At 37.2% G+C, this 25,421-nt stretch overlaps 1 protein-coding gene across 4 annotated transcripts in view; it reads left to right on the forward strand.

Moving 5' to 3' along the window:
• The window catches only part of HMGCLL1 (3-hydroxy-3-methylglutaryl-CoA lyase like 1), a 75,377-nt gene extending 50,347 nt beyond the window's left edge, over positions 1-25,030 (forward strand). For 3 of the 4 annotated variants that reach the window (XM_059842711.1, XM_059842713.1, XM_059842714.1), the window contains exons 8-9: positions 18,051-18,176; positions 20,334-25,030. In XM_059842711.1, coding sequence (XP_059698694.1) covers positions 18,051-18,176; positions 20,334-20,447 — 240 coding nt within the window. In that variant the 3' untranslated portion in view covers positions 20,448-25,030. Of the gene's footprint in view, positions 1-4,899; positions 5,701-18,050; positions 18,177-20,333 lie in introns of those variants that run through there. The other variant, XM_059842712.1, reaches the window with a different exon arrangement.
• Positions 25,031-25,421: the final 391 nt, after the last annotated feature.

The following is a 25,421-nucleotide window of genomic DNA, read 5'->3' on the forward strand; positions in this document are numbered from 1 at the left end:
AGTTGGCAGGTCTCATGTGCTTTGATCATGTAGCTCAGCTGGAGGCTTTGTCTTGCAGAGGCAAGATATTTCTATTCAGTTAAATTCAGAAAGCATTTCATGGTGTCTGGGTGTAAACAAAGCCCTAACAGTTCTCCACTTGCAGCTCTGTTGGTAAAAAAACAGACTCAGGAAAGCCTGAGAAATTGGTGTTGGTGTCTGACAGCACTTAAACATCTCTCTCAGGTGCCAGATTATGTTCACTGAAATTTTCCTCTTAAGTTTTCAGATCTGCATTTCTGTGACTGACATATGAGAATATACCTGTAATGCTCATAGTGAAGAATTTCCACATAAATGCATCATATGTAAGAACACTTCTGTACTAGAAAATTCACTGAACATTTGTGTCCTGCAGTCAGTTCTTTTACCTTGGATTTGTGGGGAATATTTTAGTAGATATCTACAAGGATAAGGGCTCATCCTAGCTTGTCCCAGTGAATGACTAGTAGTTACAGCTAAAAGCCAAGCAAGTTAGATAGCTGAAGAGAATAGAGGAGTGATACAATAAAATAATGGTAAAATGGCATGAAAATATGGATGGAAGTGGTGGAAGGCTGAATGGGAAAAATGCAAATGCATGTGTAGTTATTCCAGATAAATTGTTTCAGGGTTTCTGTTGGTTATTTATTACCTTTTTACTGAATTATACATACAAATGTGTATACAGTCGCCAGTTAATCTCTTGATTTAGAAAGAAGCAACAGGATAATTTTCTTCAAGTACAGTTTTATGAAACTATGTTATAAAAAGTTATAAGCACAATACCTTTAATTTAGTTTTCACAAGCTTTATGTACTGATCAAGAAAGAAAAAAAAACCAAACCCCAAACGAATACCTTATAATCTTTCATTTGTAAGCAACACAGTCTTTTCATTTCCCTGAAAAACACAATCATCCAAAGCTATAGTGCAGTACAATGATTTGACACTTCTGTTTTAAGGCAGAGACAATAGATAAGTAACTGTGAAAAAGTGTGAAACCTAGCATGGACTCATTGTGCTAGGAATTCCTCCTGTAACAGTGAATATGCACTTTTTAGCGAGGAAGCTGGTCCAGACAGATTTCTCTGTTGCTACACACATCAAAAAATACTGGGTTTGGGGAGTTCTGTAGTAACTGACAAAATGAACTTGTATTGACCTGCCAGAATTCTTGCTTCAATAATGCATTAAATATTACTAGTATTTTGGGATTTTTCAGCAGTATGCTGGGGCATTCACTGCCTGGCAATTTAATTATTTATATCTGAACTAAATTTTAACAGAGCAAAAAATAATCATGACAGTTCAGTTAAAATTTCAACACTGTCTTACAGGCTGTTTTTCTAAGCTAAAAAGGAGATACTGTATGGAATTAAGGAGGTACAGGAGACAGGAACCATAACATGCATCTTGGCTTGTCCTTTCCTAATTTGACATGTCACTGAACTCATGGCTTTTTCTTACTTTTTTTATTTTATTTGTAAATCAGAAATAAGGCTTATCTCTTTTACTTTGTGAAAAAAACAGGTAGATCATCAGACAAGTACAGATAGTTTTTATGAAGATTTAAAACCTAATTTTCGAAGTTGAAATTTAAAAACAGAATAGATTTCAAGTTTTGTGTAGAATGTACTTTTTCGATGAAAAAAGCTAAGGTATATGAGTGAGCAAATGATCAAAATACTTATGTGCCTAATCAAATTGTCTGAACCCTGTAACCTTGCATAATGAAGCACAATGTGAGCATAGGAGAAACTTGCCAAGTGAAGTATGCACATATTTGGGGATATTGAAAAAAAATTTAATATGCTTGCATTCCTATTTTGAGGAAAACATAGAAATGGAAAGGCTTCAGCAGACCCCACAAGTTTGCTTTCCTCTGCTGTTTACAAATATATGCCAGGAAAGTGCGGAAGACTTAACAGAGATCTCCAGAAACTAATTTCAGGGTTCAGATAGGGAAACATTACAAAAAAATTCAGCTTGACTGAATTTGACAGGAAGGGCTGGTCATGCTTCAGTATTTTGCTGGAATTCTTCAAGGCAATCACTGCCAAAGAAGACAAAGGATGCACAATGGCCATCATATGCTTTGATTTTTTAGAAAACAATTTGCAGTTTTCTGCACTGGAAGTTCATATTAAGGTGTGGAGGCATGTAATAAGTGGAAAGTTGGCTAAGTGGCAGGAAACAAATGGAATTATGAAACGGAACTTCTTTAAGCTGGAAAGCACCCATCAGCAGAGTTGTGCATATATTGGCTTGTGGATCCTAGGTTTTCCTGCTCAAATGAATAACTTGCAATACTGTAATGCTCATGTTAAGGGTTATTGTTCGAACTCGTAGGAATTAAATTTTTCAAATTTTAGATTTCAATTGTGAGTAACAGGATAGCTAACACAATTTGTAAGTGGAAATCTGTGTAATATTCTAAAATACACAAAAGAAAATGTTTGAGATCAAACACAAGGAAATGGGGATACACAAAATTTTAGATAGAGACTACTGCAACGTGCCTGCTTTTTTTAAAGTAAGGGTATTTCCAGATTTTTACTTTTGGATTTTTCTAAGAATTAGGTTATCTAGGGCACTTACTGGGTATTTTCTGGGTCTGAAAGTATAAAAAGTACTTTTGAATTGTTAGCAAGCTAGGAAAAATGTTGTCAGTAAAATAAAATTCTTTAGAAAACATCAATTTACCTTTTTGTTTCTGTTTCCTTTTATTCCCCCTTCCCTGTGGAAATGACATAGCACTTAGCTAAAGCTAGCAATTAAAAAAGCAGATGTTGGAGACAAAGAAGTACATGATATTGGGAAAGCATGTGAGTAGAATTGTCTGAGATTGAAAGCTAACAAGACAGGTGAATAATACTCTATTTGAAAGCAAATAAGTTGGGGGAAATGGCAGGTAAATTATGGAAAAGTAGCAGGTAAATTATACAAAAGTAGCAGGTTGCAAAATATTATTTTCTTCCTCTGAAGAAAACTTGAAAAGAGGGTGCCTACTTTGAGAAAATAGGAAAAAACCTTGCATTTGATCTAATAACATTGCTACTGTGAGCAGTCAGCTAGTTACTGTTGTAAATGAACAAACATACTGCACAAATGGATAAATCGAACCTACATACGGGAAGAAAATGAAAAATGAAAACATAGGTGTTCAGGCTCAAAATCCGACAGATGTTTTCCAGTATTTTGTCTTTTCTTTTTTCTTTTTTTTAAATTTTTTTGCCTTTAATATCAGCAAAATAAGGAATTAAGCAAATGAAGAGGCAGCACCACTCCTGTTCTTTTCTCAGATCAGTACAAAAGAATTAGCAGCCCTAGTTTTACTCTTCTCTTAGATCACTTCAAAAGAATTAACCACTGCATTTTTATTGCTTTCTGCTGCTTTTTGCAGAATGTGCACAGTGTGCAATTTCTGAGGAATTGTAAGCTTTTGACCCCTATCCTTATGCTTCAGAAAAACTCTATAGTCTGAGAGTCCACAAATTAATTAATCCTTACTATTTTTATAACTGTTACAGTATAATTGGGGAAAAAACTAAATGGTAGACTTTGTTTCAAGGTTCTTATTGTTTGGATGTTTTAAGATAGGAAGAGGAATATATTTGTTATTGAGCTTTGAAATAGTAGTGGGAGTTCCTGAGTTAGATTTGTTTACATGCATATACTAATAGGTAGCCTGTATGTAAGGTTTCTTGTGGGTTTTGGTTTTTATTTGAAATGAAATTTAGCTTACTATGAAAGATTAATGAATAATAGAAATGCACATTGTTTAGCTCCCTGTAGTATGCTGTAATGTTGGATTTCAGAAGCTTTCAGACCTAGTTACTGAACCAGCAAACCTCAAGTCTAAGTCTGTTTCAGGATACTAATAAAAGAGAGCCTTCATCATGCATAGATTATTCTCATCTTCAAATTACTCACTAGAGCTGACTTGCAACAGTAGACATGACTTTGGCTTACAATCAAGCCTCAGCTATCTCCTAAAGTATTTTTAAACATTTGATTTTTACATGGGAATCTTTGCATCTTTCTTTATATCTCTGCAAATTCATGCACTCTGTGTCTAAATGGAATATTAATGGAAAATTATTGCAGCAACTGTACAAGTAAAATTTGATGTGTTTTTAGTTTTCTGTCTTAAAAGCAAAGATCATTTCTATACAAATAGTATTGAAGATATGTATTTATTAAAAAAAAAAATTGGCCCAAATATTCTTATTCTGTGCTTGTGTCCTCCTTGCACACTTCTACTTCTTTTTCTTGGAATGCTGTTTTATTGTGTCTTGCCTAATCATGTCTTAAGTGCTTTAATTTCTGACTTCCCCATCCTGTAAGTGGCATTCATTTGCACATTTCATTCTGCAGTGAATTTCCAGTAAATTGGAATTTTATTCCAATTTAAGCTTCATGATCATTTTCATTAAATCTATAACCATTAAACCCATACTTATTTAGTTGAACAGTACCTAAAATACATTTCTAATATTGCTTTCATTACTGTGCATTTTTGTCCTCTTGTGAATGCAAAAAAAAAGCAGATTCAGAGAATTTACTTGAAATGGTTCTCTGGTCTTCATCAGATTCTGTTCTGCTGCATCTTTAGTTGTCATATCTGGAACTATAGCCTGAAAAAGGGAAAGGAACTAGTATTAATAAGATACTAGTATCAATAAGATTATAAGAAGCTTGCACAGTAGAGCTTGCAAACAAGGCTTGCACAAAATTTCACAGAATATAATTTAGATACAAAATTAGCAGATTACATTTGCTTTTTATGGTAGTACTCCACACAGCCTGTTAGTGTCTAAGTCCCCTTCCCTTTGTTGCCCTTTGTAATTCCTTTTTACCATTCTTGGCCTCTGACAGTGCTTAAGCAGAGTAAATATCCTGCTGGCAGCTCCCTGGCAAGAGGAAAGAATGATGTGAACAGATACCGTGCTCCTGCATTCACCTAACCTGAATGTTTTCCCTGGTACTTAGATTAATTTTTTTTCTCTCTTTCACTGTTTTCCTAGTCATTGTTTGATAGTTTTAAGTCCACATAGCCGGAGCTACAGTGTCTTTATAGAGCCCCTTTTATCATCCCAATAGTGTCTTGTTTAACTTGACTATTTAAATGGCTAAAAGTCAGCATCCTCCAGTTCTAAAGTGGATTGGGCAGCAATCCAGCTCTTTTTGTTAGAGACAGACATTCATTTTTTTGGACTAGAAACAAATTACTTCCAAATGCTGGAAATGTAAGAAGGCTTTAAAAAAAAAGGGTTTCAGGTGTTTATAGAACAAATTAGTATAAAATAGTTTTCAAAATGCTAGGCCACATTTAAAATAAATATTTAGTACTTTTAGAAGCTGTGAAAATACAGCACTAAAAACCTGAAATCACTGATCCTTAGCATGCATAAGAAGTATGGTGAGGGCACACTGGTGTCACATTCCCCATGCATATTTCTATTTTGCCTTGGATTGCATGCCTAAAAGGTAGTATTTTGGGGTGGTTTTTTGCATGATTGATAGGGACTGGCTGTAGGTTTAATGAGATGGCTGCCTGTAGCAATCAGAAATTGAACTGATAACTGTTATTTTACAACAGTGTTTGATTCAGTTCCTAAAAATGGAAGACTTGATTATCTAGATGACTGGAAAATAAAGTATTTTCATTGGTCTGAAGATTGTTTCTTGTGCCTTATTCAGCATTACATAAGCACTATTTCATCCACAGAAAGACAAATTAGTTCTCTGCAATTGTTTCTTGTCCCTTTCAGTTTTATGGTGTCTTGCTTGTCTCTCCCACACCTTCCAACTTCCACAACAAATGAAATGGGATTCCCACAAATACCATCCTACTCATCTGGCTCATCTCAGAACCCATCCTTGCAGGCCCATCCCATTCTCCCTTCTCAGCACCCCTGTCACACCATGCATTTCTTCCTCAGTTGCTATCTGATCAGCTGCCATGGTAATTGGAGAGATGGGGTTGTATGTCTTCATAGGGCTTGCATTCCTACAGTTGTTGTGTCACTCCTTTAAAGGGTTGCCATGCTCAGCACATCCTGGCATCTCTGGCACTGTGGCCAATTGCTGTGTAAAGCTTGCCTCACAAAAACCAGAACTCCAGACTGACAGCTATGGATGGTCCCTAAAGGGTGCTAGTTCCCAGACTGTGCCAGAAATTGCTCCTGTCTGCCTCAGGGCAAAGCTGTGCCAAGGACTATGCAAGAGTTACACACAGTGGACAGCTGAATTCCAGTCCTGATGCCATTTAGGTTTTTGGTCATATACGTGGCCACAAAAGAGCACAACTTCCTGTACATTAGCTACTCAAAAGAGAGGGTTTTGCTGTCATTCCTAGTAGCATTTGTGGCATTCCACAAATGGCATTCCATAATGACATCTAAGGATGTCTCTCGAGATGAGATTTCAGAGGTTTTGGTCAGCTCTGAGTGTCCTGCTGATGTCTCTGGGGATTTGAGTTTATATGCTGGACACTTGAAAGGCATGTGAAGCAGTGACAGAAGTAAAATACAATATTTCAACATAATTTCAAAAATAATTGTGAAAGAAAATTTTCAAATGCATAGTCAAGATGCAATTAAGTACCTTTAAAACCGTTGTTTTCAGAATTTAATTCCTCATTTAATTTGCATTCTTTTTTGAAAAGAAATCATTTCTGTAAGTGTTGCTTGACTTGTTTTAGAAGTTCTCCCTATAATCATATGGAACTTTAATCTGTACACATCAGCTAGAAGAAGATAAATGGCTTTTAGACATGTTTATTTTTCTACTTGATGGGAATTACTCCCTCTCCCTTTTTACCCTAAAGCAGTTTTTCTTAAAGTTTAATAGCAACTGTAAAAAAAGGACAGAATCACTATAATGCTTCCCTCTTGGAAATTATTGTTTTCATGACCTTTCATTATTTGTGAGTTTGTGTATTCTAGTTTTTGCTGGAAAAAGTAGACATTGCATGGAACCTGAATTTCAGACCTAAGCAAGAGCCAGAGGAGTTTGCCATGGCTGGAACAGACTTGGGGAATGACAAATCCCAGGGTCTCCTGCAGGGAAGTGTAGTGTTTACAGGATGATGCTTCCTTCCTTTTTGGGCAGCTCTACAGACAGCTGTGCTGAGGGGGTGGAACTAAACCTCTGGCCATTCTTGCATATTTACAGCTTCTCAGAAGGAATTTTGTTATCATCTAGCAAACAATGAAGGAGGGAGAGTTATTTTCTATTTTGAAATGTATCAAGTGGCTTTAAACAAGATCTTAGGGTGTTTTCTAAGGTAAAATGAACTGCAGAAAATCTGTAGATAACTGTGACCAGGAGGCTGGAGTTCTGAACTCACTCCAAATGAGTGTTGGGTGGATCTTTGCAGCTTGGGAGAGCAAGTGAGCATTTGCATAAGTGGAATAAATTGAAGATGACTCTTCAGCTAAGACAGAAACCAAAGCTGATGTAGTACCTAAAGTATGACAATCATTTTTTTCATTCTGTGCTGTGCAGAAGCAACACAGAAACAGTCTCTTGAGTCAAATAATTTGTCACTTATCTTTTTTTTTCTTTTGAAATATTGCACTATGAATGGAAAAAGCCAGGCATTCAGAAATAAAAAACATTTTTATAGTTTTTAAACATAAATGAATGGTAGTGTTATACACTCCAGCTTGCATGTTTGCTTGTTTACTTTTTTGTCTTTGTTGCTTAGTGCAAAAGATATATGTTAAGATTGCCAGAGGCAAATGGTGTGATTTGCTTAACAGAGTTCATTCAAATGCATAAAGTAAACACTTATAGAAAGAAATATTTTTTCTCCCATGTTCATAGCAGTTAAGTTTTGCTTGCACTAAGAACTGCAACAACAGGAAATAATTTTTAACTTGATGGAGTAATTTTTCCTCTAAAGAATAAGCCAAGTAAACAAAATAAAAGTAGATTTATCAGAGCAATATAACATGCATCTATAGCAAAATACAGGGTGCTTAGTTGAATGCCTTTTTAAACAAAAGAAGTATTCTGGCTTTACTGCTGTCACATACATTGGATAGACAATTACAGGTGTCTTTTTACAAAAACGAGCTTCCATCAGAATAAAAGAAAAATCTTTTCAAGCATTTTACATTTCGTGGCTCCCCACCTTAGTGCTGCCACTTAATTAATCAATGTATTTGAAGGGGAGGCAGTGTAACATGCTAAGGTACTGTAATGTAATGAACATTATAAAGTTGATCCAATTATAATGGAACAAGAGTAGATGATGAGAAACTATCACATTAAAAAAAATGTTTTTTGCATTATAATGAAAATTATGATGAAAATTTTATTTGAAATAAAAATTCTCTCTGCCTAGGGTGGCCAAAAATGTCCTATTTGATTGCATCTTCTTTGCCCATGTTACTGTAATTATTGTTACTGGACTGATTCCCATCCTGGAATGCTACTCAAGACACTGTATTTTTTTGCACAAAATATAAAGTGCTACTTCCTTGAAATTATACAGATGAATGACTAAAACATATATTCCATAGCTCTTAAAGGGAGATTGTTCTTTGGTTCTGAATTTTTGCAGTAGGTTTTCTAACAAGACCTTAGTGGTCCCATTTGTTAAGTACATTTGTCTGAGTCTTGAATCAAGTAAGGATGTGCATAACCATTTGCAAGTTCGCAGGCTATTTAGCAAAAATAAATTTTAAGAAAAAAATGTCAGTAAAGGTTTTTTTTCTTTGTTTAAAAAAAATAAAAAGGGAATGATCAAATTGTAAGCAAACAGAAATATCTGGTACTTTACTATACTATAATGTTTACTGTAATATTGCAATGATTTTGGCTTAGCTAGTTGGGAAAATGATCTTTAGTTACTCTAGAGAATGAGGTGCACGAGAATGAGGTGCACAAGAATGAATACATTTGGTTTTGGGTTTTGTTTTACGGCATTCAATTGAGTTGTTTACTCCATTTGATAGAGTTTTTACTCTTGCAATGATTTTCAAAACACAAATATCAGTGAAGAAGAAAAAAAAGAAGCAGGATAGCTGCTGCAAATATTTTGTAAAATGTCCATCTGAAGCCTCTCAACCTCTGGTAATTAGAAGCCATACTGTGGAGATTGACAGGGTAAATTGCCAGTTAATGTTTACACAACAAAGCATATGCCCAGTACAATATCCTACAGTGATGTTACTGAAACCAGAGTCCGGAAATGTACAGTGGAAACAAGACGTGGTACTTTTCTTGTGCCAACATAAACAGCAATTACAGCACAGTGTGAGAGAAGTCATAAGAAATACTACTGCATATCAGTAGTTCAACAAAGTCAGCACTTTTGTGTAATTGCAGGGGAAAAGGGCTGAAAAACATTACAGATCTCAGCAAGAAATGGGCCCTTTATACTTTTAAACTGATCCTTGATAAAACAATGCCGGGGTCATGAGAAGGCTACTCTGCCAATTTTGCTTCACTGTGGGATCCATTGACATCTGGCTGAGCTGCGGAAGCTGGAAAACTTCTTTAATATTCTCTTGACAGTAAAGTGGACATGTGGAAAACATTCTAATCTGTTAATCTTTGGTGCTCCTGAAGAAAAAGGACATTTGGCTTTATACTTTGTGATGATAAATATTGTCTCCAGTCTCGCTGTAAATAAGTTAAAAGCATTTGAATGGAGGATGCAGTTCTTATTTTCCATATATGGGAGAAGATGGATGTGCACCTGTGCAATCCAGAAGATGTAAAGAATGCCAGGAGTTTTTCCTAAGGTTAGTTTACCATACATCTTGGAAATCCACCTTTCTTTATGCTGAATGTGGTTTGTCAATGAATATTGGTGAGCAAAGTCTCTGAACCTCTGTACATCCTACATACTAAAGTAGAATAAAGTATTGTTTCACTTAGGGGTTCTGAAAATAGAATTAAGAGAGATTTGAAATAGTAGTTAAGTCTGAATAAAAAGTGCAGGTTTTTTTTTAACAGCATTAACTGTACCAGTTATTTTTGGTTGACTCTAATATGGAGTAATAGTGAATGATGGAGATACATTTCTGTTCAGCTTGAGTAGGATGCACAATTGTTCATTTCTGTTGTGAGATTTATCTCCAGAAATTAGAAAAGGAGTCTCTTGCATTAGAAAATAACTGCTATAAAAATATATTATGTATTCCAAGTACAAAGCATATATTAAGCATTAATACAAAATGCAAAAGACACAATGGATTATGTAAAGACCAAACGAGGATTCAAAATTCTACATATCCTTGTAGTACATTCTAAAATAATATGAAAAAATGTAACAATGCATGAAGGCTCAGGCTGAATTGAAGTCAGATGGCATTTTAAATGCTGTTATTTTGGTCCTTTAGATACCCTGATGCTGAGATTCTATAGTGGTACTGTGGAATGAAAATTGTTATGCTCTGCTTTCCCTGTGTTTTTATAAATGCTGTCATTGCTGGAAATTTATTTATTTTAAAATGATAGATGTTTTCTGTCATCAATCTATTTTGTTTGCTCACAGTGGTACAAGGTAGTGCCCACTGCCACTTATTGCATAATGCTGCAAGTGTTCTAGTTATAAGAAGTGAGAGAAATTACACCTCCAGGAGCAATTTGGTCACCCAGCTTAAGCTGAAGAGTGACTCAACACAAGTTGATCTCCCAGTAACTAGAAGAGTTTGGAGCTGGCGGAAGCGAGCAAGGACAAAAAAACAAGATTGAAAGAATTTGTAATTTCTTTCTAAGGTACAGATACAGTAAGAGGAGTACTTATGATAGATTAACATCATTATGTGCTCCCTGAATGTAGTAAAAATGCTTTTCGAATGCTGTCATGCTTGGTTTGCCATTTTCATTGACAGATTCACGCATTCCACATTTGCCACATGTACTTCAAACATTAGACCTTTCAAATCAGTACCTATCTCTGAGTCTTCATAGTAGTCCTCTGCCCTTTTCAGTATTGTGGCTCACAGAGAAGTGCACTGCCTGCAGCCTGCATCTCAAACATTGATTTTTACCTGGTCTGTCCTTCATTCCACTCATTCTCAGCTGATGCCCCATATTATGAAAATGCAGCCATTTTATTTTAGTGGGTATCTGTCTACTCAGTTTATCCTCTGTGAGCCATCCATGGAACTAAGTGCATTTTTTTTTTCTTTCATCATTGGACCACAACAGTCAGCTGCTCGAAGCATTCTTTGTCCAGTCCCAGCTAAATTTTCCTCTCCCAAAGCTACCCTCAGTAACTTTATCATGGAGTTAAGTAATCATTTATCTTCCCTGTCAACTCAAAGCCCTCTGTTTATTTTCCAGTTTATTTTTATTCATTTATGCATGTAGCATATGAGAAAGACCTTGTTTTTACCTGATGATATGTAGGTCACAGGCAACCTGGCACGGCTTTTGCATCTCTGGACTAGATAGTTCTATCCCAGCCTACCCCGAGCTCCCCTTTGCCTTTTCTGTCTAGTTCCCCCTTTCCCTCCAGATCCCAAGATTATTATCTTCTCTTCCCTTCCCATTTCATTGGTCTCCTGGCTGTGTTCAAACTTTTGTCTATAGAACAAATACCTTGTGTTTATAGATCAGGTTATTTCATGACATAGTAAGCAGATAAATTGTTAAACCATCACAGGTTTGCTTGAGAGCAGCAGCCTCTCTGAAGAGCATCCTGAGCAGTAGCTACTTTGAGTCAGCAGCAGCATCTGGCAATGCCCTGGCTTGCCTGGGCAGGGAAGGAAGGGAGACTGGAAAGTCACTTAATGTTTTAATGATCATTGCATCTTCATGAGTTCCAACAAGACCTTGGCGTGCCTCCTGCTCCCCCTGCAGCTTTGTGATCCTTAGCAAGGGAGATCTGGAGTTGAGCACAGCCCCACACCAGCAAATCCCAGTGTTTTTAAATATAAGAGTGCACATATTCCTATAAGGAGCACAATCAGCTAGCACAGGCAATAAAAACAATGATTTGTGAACATCTGCTTCATTAAGTGTGTTATGGCACAGGGTTTTTATTAGCATTCCAAAATCTCAAAACCAGTCTCATGTTGAATGGAATTGATTCCCCCTAAACATTCATGAATGTTTTCTGAACAACCAGATCTGCAACACAGACCTCACTGCTCAGGCTTTTTGTGCAGGTGATGCATTGTCAGTCAGGGACACAGATATTTCAGCTCAGGCTCAGAGAAATTGCTTCACAATTCTTAGTTGAGGTTAAGGAAAAAAAGCATGGTCAGCTGCTGCTCTCTTGATCCTTGGGCATTTTAACTCCCAGACTGACCAGTTCCTGTCAGTAAGGTGGCAAATAAGGTGGAACTTCCCGAAGCTTGTAACAAAAATCCAGACTGGGATCTCTTAAGATCAGTATCCCTTCTGTGCCAAACTTGAGACTGCAAAGCTACAAAAATATCTCCAAGAAACTAATGTAAAACTTATTGAATATTAATGTACCAGAGTGTTTTTCTTCCCCAAAACTTGTTCCCGGAAGTGGCCAAGCCCATTTTTCACTGAAACTTTCAAAACAATCCAATCTGAGGCAGAGGCAAGGTATGGAAAATATAAGTTCCAGCAGTTAAAGACTGACAAAGTAATAAACAACTGAAAGTGGGGCCTTATGACAGAAAATGTTAGGGAACTTTAACTCTAGATGTCATTGCCAGCTTTGCTTATAATAAATGTGTCAGTAGCAATATGAAAAGATGTGTACAATGAGTTAAAGGAATGCAGTATTAACCTATTTTATGTGGCACGTCTGCCCACAAATTGCTTGCATCTCAATATGTTTTGCAAGAAAAGGATTTTTTTCCCTCGATGAATGTATTAATTTTCAAACGATGTGAACTGGGAAATTAGATATTTTAATGTTACAGTGACACCCTGTGGTCAGTAGGGATGGTGTTAACTCAAAAGCAGTTTTGTGGTGTGTTAACCTTTAGCAAAAGCAAAGAAAAAAAAAGAAGCAGGAAGGAAATGCAGATAACTTTCACAGATTTCCACAGAGAGGTGTTATCCCAATTTATTGCCTTATAAATCGAAAATTGTTATTTTAGTTTCTTGACTACCAAAATAATATTTATTTGCACACATTTATTATATTGAAATACAGGAGAATGGGAAGCTTTGATTTTAGACAACTTGACAATGTACATTAGGGAAGGGTCTTAGCAGCCACTGAACCTTACCAAGCATTTCTGGCATAGTCATTTCTGTGTCTGGCTAATTCTCTGTCTCTCTGCAGGAGAGGATGTTTCTACCAGTGGCATCCCATGTAGTGGTGGCTAGCAGACTGAAGCCAGAGAGACACAGTAATATGGCAGAAGCACACCATTCCAAGAGTGCCAGCTAGGCACTGACTGGGCTCCAGGATTATACAGTATTAGTCTTGTTCTGCCTTTTGTGTGGGCAGCCTTTGACCTGACATTTCTTACTTCTTCCTCCCTGCCTGCTGTCTTCCTTGAGCAAAAGCTGAACTAATGCAGCCACTCTTTGCAGTATCTACATGCCCCTGTCTTTAAGGCACTGGCCACTGAACTTCACAGTGCTGTGGCCCCTTGACTTTGTGGCACAAATCTTTTCATCTTTAATTCATGCCTTGTATCCTTGATATTATGCTTTCAAAATCTCATCGTTTAGAAGAAGCCTAATTTATGAAAGACCTGATTTATAGCTTCTGATTTATACCACATACTTTCCTGGAGTTACTGATGCTGACCTTGCCATTTTTAAGAGAGAAACAAAGTTAAACTCCTGCCAGACAAACCAGGTTTAAAGATCAGTAAGGAAGGAGACTGACTGTCCCAACAAGAAGTTATGGGGAGCTAGTAAAGCAAACTGAGAAACATGAAGCATTTATTATTCACTGGCAATAATGGTTTCCTGTTAAAATTGGCTGTTTGACAAAGGTGATGAATTTAATTCCTTGCTTTCTCATTGGGGAGTTAGGAAGTTAGCATGGGACAGGAGCAAAAAGTCCTCTGCCTTCTCTGGAGAGTAAGCTAAAGCTAGCCAAAGTTAAAGTTTGGAAGGTGTTCAGGAACCAATGTCAGGAATTTTGTGATTATCAAAAAGTGTCAAAAAATGTTGAAGTACTGTAGTTGTCTTGGAAGCCAAGCCATTGTTCACCCTCACACATGTCCATGTGGAAGCAGCTCAGTGAGTGCTCATTTAGGACATAACCTATGAAATAGCTGCAGTACAACTTCTCATGAATGTCAGCACAATTTAGTGCCTGTCAGGAAGTGACAGTGAGACTGTGGACTTTTAAAACGTCATATTGACAGTGAATTTTTTGCAAGCTTGGATTGCTTAAAGGATTGAAACTCATTATCTCCTGTGAAAGTCTGACAAATATGGAAGATATGATGAAGGAAAACACCTTGTTTTATATACTTTGTCAAATTTTAGGTTTTACTTTAGAGCTCCTTTTGCTTTTAATGGCTGCAAAACCAAAACAGCTTCATAGCTGCTCAAACGTGCAGAGGAGTTATTTATTAGGTGCTATTTCAGACTCTCTGCTTGGACAGACTGGGCTGTAATATCAGCCTCCAAATTAGTTAGTAGCACTGCTGAGGGATCTTTTCCAACATCTGTTTTTAGCACTGTTAGATTGGAGCTTAGAGTATGGATTATTTAAGGATTTTTTTTTTATTGGGGCCACTGAAGATGAACTGGAGTGATTCTGCACTTGAGTCAGCAAACATTATAACTGTCTGTACAACATGCAAGAGCAGACAGATGCAGCTGACCCTGTTGCTGAAATAGTAGTACATTGCAGTAGATATCCTTTCAAAAGCATTGTGAAGAGAACTTTAAAAGACATTATCTTAAAGGAGAGACACCTGCTCACTGCATATTAAGACCACTAATTTGAAGAACTGTCAGATTTGGAGGTCAGTCAGGGTTGCTGTATTATATATGCCCCATTTAGACCTTGTCTACCAGTGGCTTGATGTTCAAATAGCAAATACATGCTGATAGAGATGCAATTTTAGAGACTTCATGTTTATGCACTGTTTCTGGGAAATAATGGATTAACTGTCCTGTACTTGGGTTAAAGCCATCCCCCCAAGGATGCAACCAATGTAAAGGTGCTATTATTGGACCTTCTCCTTTTTTTTTATATTTAGCCAAAATAGTCAATGATTTAAAAGACAATTAAAAGAGCAATTATCACTGTCTGTCATGTGGAAATTACTGCTCCCACTGCTTAGTCAGTAGAAGGCATCAAGGTTTTGTATGCTCTTGCATCTACAGTAAGATAAATTGTCTGTGCCTATTCCAGCTTCCAGTGAGGATACTTTGAATAACTCAGACAAGGCTGCCTGAGAATACAAGGGTGTGGTTAGACACAGATAGGTGTTTCATGTTACCTTCAAGTGGCTGTGATATCCCATATCCACCCGTAGCCACCAACACTTTCAACAAACCATTATCAGCCACCTGTACCCCACTGCTGTGAGATTTGCACTGCAAATTCAGAATTATGGTGGCATCACTAGTGTTTGTACAAGGATATCAAGAATTAATATGTGTCAATTCAATGTCTTTAGAAAACCTGCCCTTTTAATGCTGGAGGATATTTGTTTTGTTTTTGCTTACAGTGAGTGCCCTGTGAAGGACTAGAGCAGACTTCTGACTTTTTTGGCTGTTTTTTACCAAATACTATTTAGTTGATACTGTATTTCCTGTTTGTGCAAAAGGACAAACATTTATTGAGATAATTTTTTGGGATTAGAAAGTGACTATTTATATGCTACTGAAGCTATTTCTGAGTCTGCTGATATTCCTTGGGAATTTAACAGCATTGATGTACCTCACCATATTATTTGCCTATAGTTTTATCTCTATGTACAAGTTACTGAAAATGAGTGCATGAAGAAGAATGCTCTAGCAGTCATGACAGATTGGGAAAACCTCCATGAAAGACACTTTCTTTTATCTTTTCCTCTCTGAAACAATAATTTCTGATGTAAATCTTAAAATCAGACTGAGAGAGAAGGCATAGTAGTGGGATCATGCTTGTATCATAATCAACATCCACCTGTTAGACACCCTTTTCTGCAGACCTCCACCACACCCTAAATCTTTCCAATAAGAAACCTAACATGTGTCTCTGCATGGACATTTGCAAGCTGAGAGATGTCGCTGTGGAGCTTGGGTCAATGACTTCTAGAGTAAATGCATGAATCTTAGAAGCTAGAGCAAAAAGATACAGAATTTCCAGCTGTTGTGAGTGCACATTCTCTGTGTACTGGACACAGATGTGTCACATAACATTTTCTGACTGGTGGCCTACGCAAACAAAGAGTGTGACAAGTGACTGAACTGTGAAACATGCGCTTTGGTGATTCACTCCATAAGTCACAAATTAGTGTACTTTAAAGTACAGTATCTCTTTTTAGAGACTCTTCTTATGTGAGCAATATTAAATAGTACTCTCTTGCCTGTCATAGTTATGCACCTCGACTCCTTTGAGGTCTTTATTACAGGCTTTGAGCAGCTACCTAGATCAAGATAATATTCTCTGTCCAAGGACCTGGGACAACACTTCCTTCTTTATTATTGCTCTCCAGAGATGTTGAAAGTTCAGAGTCTGTAAGGCCAATGATACAACTGTGGAGTACACTGTTAAAACTAGAAGCAAGTACAAAAAAAACCACATTAGGGTAGTTTATTTCAGAACTAAAAAAGCAATTACTAGGTATATTTGGAAATGGGACTTATCAACTGCAACATGCAGGATGTGTCATTTGCCTACCTTGCTAGCTACCTGTATGCATGTCTGGGAAGGAGAAGCTCATGCTCCAGACCAGCCTGCAGGGACAGGTAGGTTCCTCAGGAGGGGGATCAGCAATGTAGTCAGGCCTCTAAGCCAAATTCCTGACTTGCATATGTGGGTAACAAGCATTGGCTTAGCCTCTGAATCTCTCTGTACCCAATGTCAGGGTTTTGAAAATTTATCTCTGCACAGGAACTCTTGTCCTGAACTTCAGTCTGCCTGACCTGTCAGGCAGACCTAAATTATTCCTGTGGGGAAGGAACCCTCTAGTGCTTTTAAGGCACTGAGAGCAACTTGTGTTCTTTAAGAACTCGTGTCTCTGAAGACCTAATAATTGTTCTGCCTAATTCCCTTGCCTGCTTCTGATTATCTGTAGAGCCTGAATGCCTCCAGAGACAAGGGGAAGACTGAAGAGCCTTCTCTGACAAGGGAGACCCGGTGTCCTGGATCACATACCTAACTTATTGTAACAGAAAACTATTGCTTTCCAGTTTCAGCTTCATTTTAAAAACCAAATCATAGAAAGAAGAGGGCACAAAAACTCCCTAAACATATCAGTGAAGTCACTGGCTCAGTTTTTTTTGCCTCCTCCCTTATCAGTCTCCCAGGGAAGACTTTATCCCATAGGAAATATAATAATATCTCCTGGGAGGAGTTGGTAACTGGTTTACTACTTTCTCTCATGAATATGCTGAGTGGATCAGAAGAGAGAAAACATTTGAATGCAGCAGGAAGAAAACAAAAAGCAAACAATTATTAATTTACCACAGCTGAGTATTTTTTCAAGTCTTAACTTGTCTACTTTAAATGAGTAAGCTTAACACTGTGCACCAGGTATTCTCTTAAAAATATTCTAAGCTCAACCTGTATAAATCTATGGAGAACTTCCATTGTTTGTTTTTTTGCATGAAAACCTTTCATATTAGATGCAGGTTATTTAAAAGCACCTAGTTGAAAGATAAAGAGAGAAAAGACTTAAAACCTCTTTCTATAAAACAGTAATCATCTTATCTGCCAAAATCACATGTAATGGACCATTAGTTCTTTGTTCTATAGCCTGTGTTTGAAAAGTCTTACCTTATAAAGATGTCAGGACTAAAACCATTATAAGGAATTTCCTCCAAGGAACGCATCCATTTGTGGAGAAATGTGTATTTTATGCATGGTAACTAATACATATGGCCTGCCATTTATGAAAAATTATAAATAATACTCTGTGCTGATGCTTCATTTTTGTGTTGTTATTTTCCAGATGGGAGTTGCTGTAGTGGATTCATCTGTTGCAGGACTTGGTGGTTGTCCCTATGCAAAAGGTGCTACTGGAAATGTAGCCACAGAGGATGTGATATACATGCTGAATGGTCTGGGGATCAACACAGTAAGATATTTTTACTTTCTACTCAAGACTTTAAGGAAAAAAAAACATTCTAGTAAACATATGATATGATATGTGCCTCTCAATAACTTGTGCTGCACAACAAAATATTCAGAGCCCATGGAAGTTTTTGCAAACTCAGTGTTTTAATATGGCTTGACACATAACAGGAATGATGCTGTCTTCATTAGCAATTTAGAATAGAAATGGTTTGTGTATTTAACATAATTTGAATAATCCACTTCTTCCTACCTGGAGCTATGAGGAACTTAGTAGCAGCTGCTTTGTGTCATTGCTCTGCCTCAGTAACCACAAAAAATTCAGTACTGTAGACATTGCTACAGAAGGCTGGGCGTCTCAACAGTGGAAAGACTGAGCAGAGCTCTGCTTTTGTCACAGGTTTGGATTTGGCTCATAGTGCTTATTAATTAGTTGTCAATTTTTCTGACTTCAAAGTTGAAAAAAATTGTGGTGTTTGGCACCCAAGCACAGGACATTGTTATTTCTCAGGTATCCACTTAAAATATTTCAAAATTGTACAGAACCTGTTACTGGCTAGGAGGCTTCACAGTCATTTTTATTACCAGTCCTGTTCTTGAAGGAGAGGGCAGACAGCTTATATGCCCTGAGCTGCACTTTAGTGAACCTTAGCAGTGAGTATCCACATCTCAAGAGCACTCAGTATCCCTGACTGGTTGGCATGTTAATTATTCTGTATTCCTAGGACTCATTTACTGCCATCTTCAATAAATGGGCTCTTTGGTCTTCCTGTCGGTCCCCATTTATCTGGATATGTGGCATAATGAGTTTGTGCTAACTTAGGCATTGCCGTAACTTTATGTTTAATTTACACGTGGACATGGAGAGTCAAGTTCAAAGGAGAGCATATAAAGAACTGCCAAAACTACAAAGTGTGTGGTTTGCATTTAAACTCCCACAGAAAGAAATCTAAATGTCTGATATCTGAAATAGGAAGATTTGCATTATTGAGGAGCTCATTGGAACTTAGCACTTGCTTGTAGGCTGCAGTTCCGTGTGGTGTGCAGGCCAGCGGAGTTCCTTGACATGAAAGGATGACAGAACTTGTTTCTGAATAGCACATTCCCTGGGCATTGTTAAAGCATATTCAATGCCTTACAGAGTTCACTGTAAGCATTTGTCTGCTCTCATTTGCTCTTTAGGGAGTTCAGGGTAGATATTGTACACCACAAGGAACTGCAGCCTACAAACAAGTGATAAGTTCCAATGAGCTCCTCAATCAGAAAATGTTCAGTCACAAGTGTCCACTGTACAAGTGGACTCTGTTTTGAACTGTTTGTGCACACTTTGGGGTAGCTTTTCTTCATGAAGAAAATGCTTATTCTTTTGAAACAACACAACTCTTTGAAATAAGGAGAGGAAATCATGCATTTCATTTTACATTGCTATGCACCTTAGACTTACACTTTTAGTATATTCTTTCCTTGGGCAAAATACTCATTGACCTTCCCAACTGACGCATAGCAAAAGGAAGCAATTAAGCAAAAAAAGTTGGATTATATGAAATATACCATGTACCAGGCTTCTTGATAAGACTGATTAATCTGTTAACAATCTGGTGGCCAAGCAAGAATACAGCTTGTCCTAAAGGTTGATAACAAATCCCATGGAGACAATCTCACCATCAAATGCTTATTTCTTCTTTTGTTTGGTTTGATGGTGATTTTATTTAGGTTTTGTTTCATTTTAAATTTTAGATTATCCAATATCAAAACACAAGTCTTTGCTTTTTGAATCCTTTTTCATGCTTTTTGCATGAAGTTTTGTAGTGTTGGATGATAAATAAATATAACACATATTTAGACTATATTTTTCTTCTAGCTTCTAGTAGTAATTCCAGCTCTTTATTCCAGATGCTTTTGGGGTTGAAAGATATTAGTCCAGTATTTGGTCCGCTGCTGATGGGACAAGAAATCACTCTCAAACTAGTAGAACCTTCCAAACAACTAGAAGCTGTAACTATCCATAAATCACTGCAGCTTTACTGATCCCCATTACTGACCTATAACATGAATCAGGCCCTTTGTTTGCAAAAATTAGACCCTGGAGCAAAAATCTTGGAGTCTAAGCATTTTCAACATGTGCATTTATTATTCTTAACATTTTTCACCTCTTTTTTAGGGAGTAAATCTTTGTGCCGTGATGGAAGCTGGAAACTTCATCTGCACAGCTTTGAACAAGAAAACAAACTCAAAGGTTGCACAAGCTTCCTTCAGTACTGGAACTATCAATTAAATGGATTTTTCTTTTTGCAGCTTGATTACATTTTCCGATTACCTTGACCAAGGACATTTGCTTTAGGAAAAGAAACAAGGAAACCATTGCATCAAAGAAACAAAATAGAACCCATACATAATTTTTTTTAATGGGAACAGTTATTGTACTGTACTGTCTTGTCAGGAATTGTCTGATTTGTAAGTAAGAAATAAACGACTGTAGTACAGAACCCTGTACTTTGTACGTCTACGGATGAGGAAAATGTATAAACACCAGGACATTCTCCCATGTCTTAAATTGAATTTTTAGTTCTTTTCAGGAAAACTGGGGAGAAAAAGTGAGTACATAGTTAATTTTTAATCAAGATGTCTTTCAGAAGAGTACAAATATTTTCAGTAGTTTATGAGATCTCACACTGTGTGTGGCCATTCTATTATGTATTTTATTTATCTGAATTCTAGCTTTTCATTTGTCAAGTCACTGTGTTATGAACACAGAGCCAAATCTGAATTCACTGTAAGAATTTTTTTAGCAATAGAACTTATTTTAAATTTTGTTTAACATCTGCTAAATTATGGATGACTTTATCTTGTTCCAAGACATTGTGGCGAATGGCACTCTGCCAGATCCTTCCAATCCTCCAGCAAATTTCCTTATTTGTTACATATGTTAAATTTGTTGTAGTTGCATTTTTTTCATCAACTTATTAAAACCTAATTATATGAAGCAAATAAAAATTGGCAAGGTTTTTAGGATAATAGCATTTTGCTGGACTAACTTACCCAAAGGAGACCACTTAGAATTTTTTTTTTGTGCTCTATTGATAATGATACTGTTCTTTTAAATGCCTTAGTTCAAGATGCCAATGAACTGCACTGTTCAATAATCAATAGATTAGATCAATAATGAACAAAAAGAGCCTTATCCTATATACAAATATTCAAGTGTGCCATGAAAATACTGTCATGTTTTTCATCCTGAAACTTCACTACTCTTGCTGGTTGGTTGTGTAGGACCTGTCTGTACTTCCCTGTGTACTTAATTTGATCTATATTTTTTCTGAACATGGCCTGTTGACATGAAAATCTAAAACGCTGGACTGTGGTCTTCATCCATATTCTCAATTTTACTCAAGATGAAAGAAAGTGGAAGATAACACATAAAAAAAGAAAAGGCTGAATAATTTTTTGTCTGGAACTCAAGTCTGCCAAGTTACAGCTGAGTCATGGTTTGACTTTGAAATACCAAAGTGAATTTTTCTGAGATCTTTAAGCCAGTTGTGTACTTTAGAATTGGCATCATTTAAGAAAGCTAGTTTTTGCATTCCAGGCAACACAAAGCTATAAATTTGTTATAATACAACTATTCTGTTTATGCCACAATGATAGTCAAAATTATTATAAGCTACTTTGTTTCACTCTTCTCTTGGTAAAAGTCAAAGGAAAAAAAAAGAAATGTGTTCAGGTGAGCCAAGAAATATCTTGCCTATCATTCCAAAATACTAAATCTTTCCTGCAGAGTCTAGTAAGAAGACTTTCAAGTACTCCTAAAGCTATGAACACCCTGATTTTCTTGACCTGCCCTGGATGCATGGTTGGATCACCACAAAAAAGCTCTTTTTGCTTTTTCCCCATGTTTCAGCTGAGGCTTTGCTATTTAGCAGCCACTCTAGCTCATATATCAAAACATGAACTTAAATAAAACCAGGTCTTGAACCATTCACAGACTTAAAAATTCTGTAATGAATTAGACCCAATGAAGAGGTAAGGAAACTGCAGCAGTACAGTTAAGCCTAAATGTGATGCCAGAACTGACATCTTAAAAACTCCTTAATTTATGTGCCATTTACCCCTGAAGGTGACTAACCTTACTGTAATACTTTCCTATTTAATAATATTTTTTCCTGTTTAGTTTTCTCTTTAGGCACAGAATTGGCTCATTTTGAGCTGAAGTATGTAGTTTTCATGTAGGTCCTGATGAATTTTCTTCCACCCAAGACCCTCTGAGCAAGCATGTTTAATTAACATAATATTGAGCTTCTCAAAGATTGAAAGTGAAGTCAGCCCTTGAAAAAAAAGCAGTTGTGATGCAAACCTGAATGTGATACCAAACAACTGAACTGAGACTGATCTTGCTGCTCAGCCCGGGGAGATTAAATACACACCCCTGACAGGACCCAAGGGAATGGCCTGAAGTTCTGTCAGGGGAGGTTTAGGTTGGATATTAGAAAAATATTCTCCACCCAGAGAGTGATTGGGCACTGGAACAGCTCCCTGGGGCTGTGGTCACAGCACCAGCCTGACAGAGTTGGAGAAGTGTTTGGACAATGCTCTCAGGTACATGGGGTGAGCCATGGGGGAGGGTGCTCTGCGAGGTCCAGGAGCTGGACTTGATGATCCTTGTGGCTCCCTTCCAACTCAGCTTATCCTGTGATTATAAACTTAAAAAGCACACACTTTCTCATAAATCTGGATTAATTTGTGCCACTGGGTAGACTGGAATTAAAAATTCCTAAGCCCAGAAAAATCACAAGAAAAGAATGTCAGTGCCTCTGCAACAGATGGCAGGGTTCTTTTTCTTGAAGGTGATAGTGAGGCCTTCAATTATCAGCCAAGTAAGGAGCAGAACTGATAGTGTCCATTTTTATGCCTCTGTGCACAGTGCATCCTAGGCTTCTCAGCATCTGGACTGTCTGGTTTGCAGACAGTTGGCTCTTGATTCAAGGCTCTTGATTCTCCCTATGCAGTGGAGCAGGGTACCTATTAAATCATGTAGATGAACAACTGAAAATGTCTCAGTTCTTTATTGGGTCTGTTTTAGAAACTACTTGGAAACTTGTGGAGAGCCTTAATTGCAGGTCTGTTATTCTGTAATGATGTGAGCATTGGAAAAGATGAGCAGTCACATCTGGAGCCTGTACTTTACCCACATGTTCAGCTTCAACCACATCATGAGTTATTGTAATCCAGGGTGGAGGTCACAGACAAATAGATTGTTTGTCAGGATTGTTATGAGAGAAAGAAACTCAGAGCCAGAATAAAAAAAAGCAAACCCCAACCCAGTGTTTATGTGCCAAAATTGCCACCTGGGATGAATTTAGGTTGGTGGGTCCAGGTGAGTAGTCCCTATAAAATCCTTGTTTAGTTGTAGTATGACTGAGAATCTTGAGACATCTTATGTTCTGCCTACTGACATTTTTTAGGTTTGTAAAATGCTGCTGCTCTGCTTTCCTGGGCTGGCATAATTTTGACTATGCAGAACATTTTGACACCTAATCTCTGGCTTCAAAATATAAGCATCTATTGCTTTTAATAGCAAAGGCTAATCCAATAGTCATGCCATGAGTGTGCACCACTCACATAGGCAGCACTGAATTCAGCTCATGGTAAAACAGCTGTGACTATACCCCTTGAAAAACATGCCAAGACATGGAATGAGGCTCTCCAGTGCTTCTGACTTCCTAAACCTTTATGCTTATATTCAGAGTGACCTATCACTAGTGGGTGACCCATCACTCTTTTAGCCCCTTGCTGAATGCATTGCTGTCACTTCACCGTGAAGTAGCCCCCTGGCTGTGGAGGGCTTGCATCCAGGTGTTTGGCTTCCATGAGCAGGTGTTCTTATCACTGTGTCATTATAAAAATTTCAAGTCAAGATATTACATTGTTGAAGGCATGACTGGTGTGCTTTGTTGGAGGAGAAAGTTGATCAGTTCCAGTAGTATGGGCATAATCATTCTCCAGTGCCTTCCAGAACACAGCAATGACATAGATCCCATACAGTTCTAATGTCTTCCAGCAGCAGCTTGCTTTGTAGTTTAAACTTTTATGTATTAGGGCAACTTGGCTCTGGACCAGCACTTTAATGGCTCATTTTTGTGTATAACCAGAGCTTATGAAATAAGAACTGAATATTCTAGTGTTGTGAATAAGTCAAGAGAGGCTTTGGCTAATTTTCCTCTCTTAATAGTGTCATTTGAGTTCATAAAACTTTTATTATTGTATTAAGGAGTCACAAAATGAAGACTACAAGTCTGTGAGATAAAATTCTTATGTTTGGGATCAGTGTTGTTGAAATGAAATAATGCTTAACCAAAGAGTTAGTGTGAATGTATAAGATCTGCCCATTTTTTTCACTGAATTTGTTTTAAAAGGTAGAAATATTGCTTAGTTACTGTGATATCAGAAAATCTGTACTTTCTGCCACTGAATATTTCTATGATTTCTGACACTGCCTTCCGTTCTCTTCACTGATTGTGAAGTATCTAGAAAAGTGGCTAAACAGGTATGAGAGTGGCAAGAAGTAGATGAATTCCAGTTCTTGACGTGCTGATCAAAATGAATCAGCTTTCCTTTTGTTATATTTTTGAAGATTATTTTTCACTACAGCCCTGCTGTAATGCAGTGTTGATCTTCATTGCTGCAATAACAGAGCAGGCAGAAGGACTGCAGCCAAAGTCAACTTAGTCCTTTGAGACCTATGTCAAAGAGATGATGTGTTTGTCAAGGAATTGTCATGTATCCCCCTGGTTAAGTGAATTTGTGATTTTGCAATATGTGGTGTTAGAGCTGAAATAAAATCTGTCTCTCTGTTTATGGAAACTGATGTGCTCATGTATTATGCCAGATTCAGCAGCTCTGACTAACCAGCTCATGCATACAGCATTAGCAAATATAAGCTGTCACTGACGTGTAGGCCTGTGTTGACTTTTTTACCTTGTAATCCATTTTGTGTGCTTTTTCTTAGGATTACCTTTTAATCTGGTGTTCCTGTGTGTTTTTATAGCAGACAAATCTCTTTTAAGTTACTGGGGAAACATTTCTTTCCTCCATTAACTAAACATTAAAAGCTACAGGCAGGAATGGAGGTAGGAGTTCAAAAAATTCAATGAGGCATTATCTAACTTCAGATGTTCCAATGCAGGATAGAAATCTGTGCTGTCTAAGTGATGTCTAAAATTCCCTACACATTTCATGGCAGACTGAATGACTT

Source organism: Haemorhous mexicanus, chromosome 3, assembly GCF_027477595.1.
Source record: "Haemorhous mexicanus isolate bHaeMex1 chromosome 3, bHaeMex1.pri, whole genome shotgun sequence".
Classification (NCBI taxonomy): Eukaryota; Metazoa; Chordata; class Aves; order Passeriformes; family Fringillidae; genus Haemorhous; species Haemorhous mexicanus.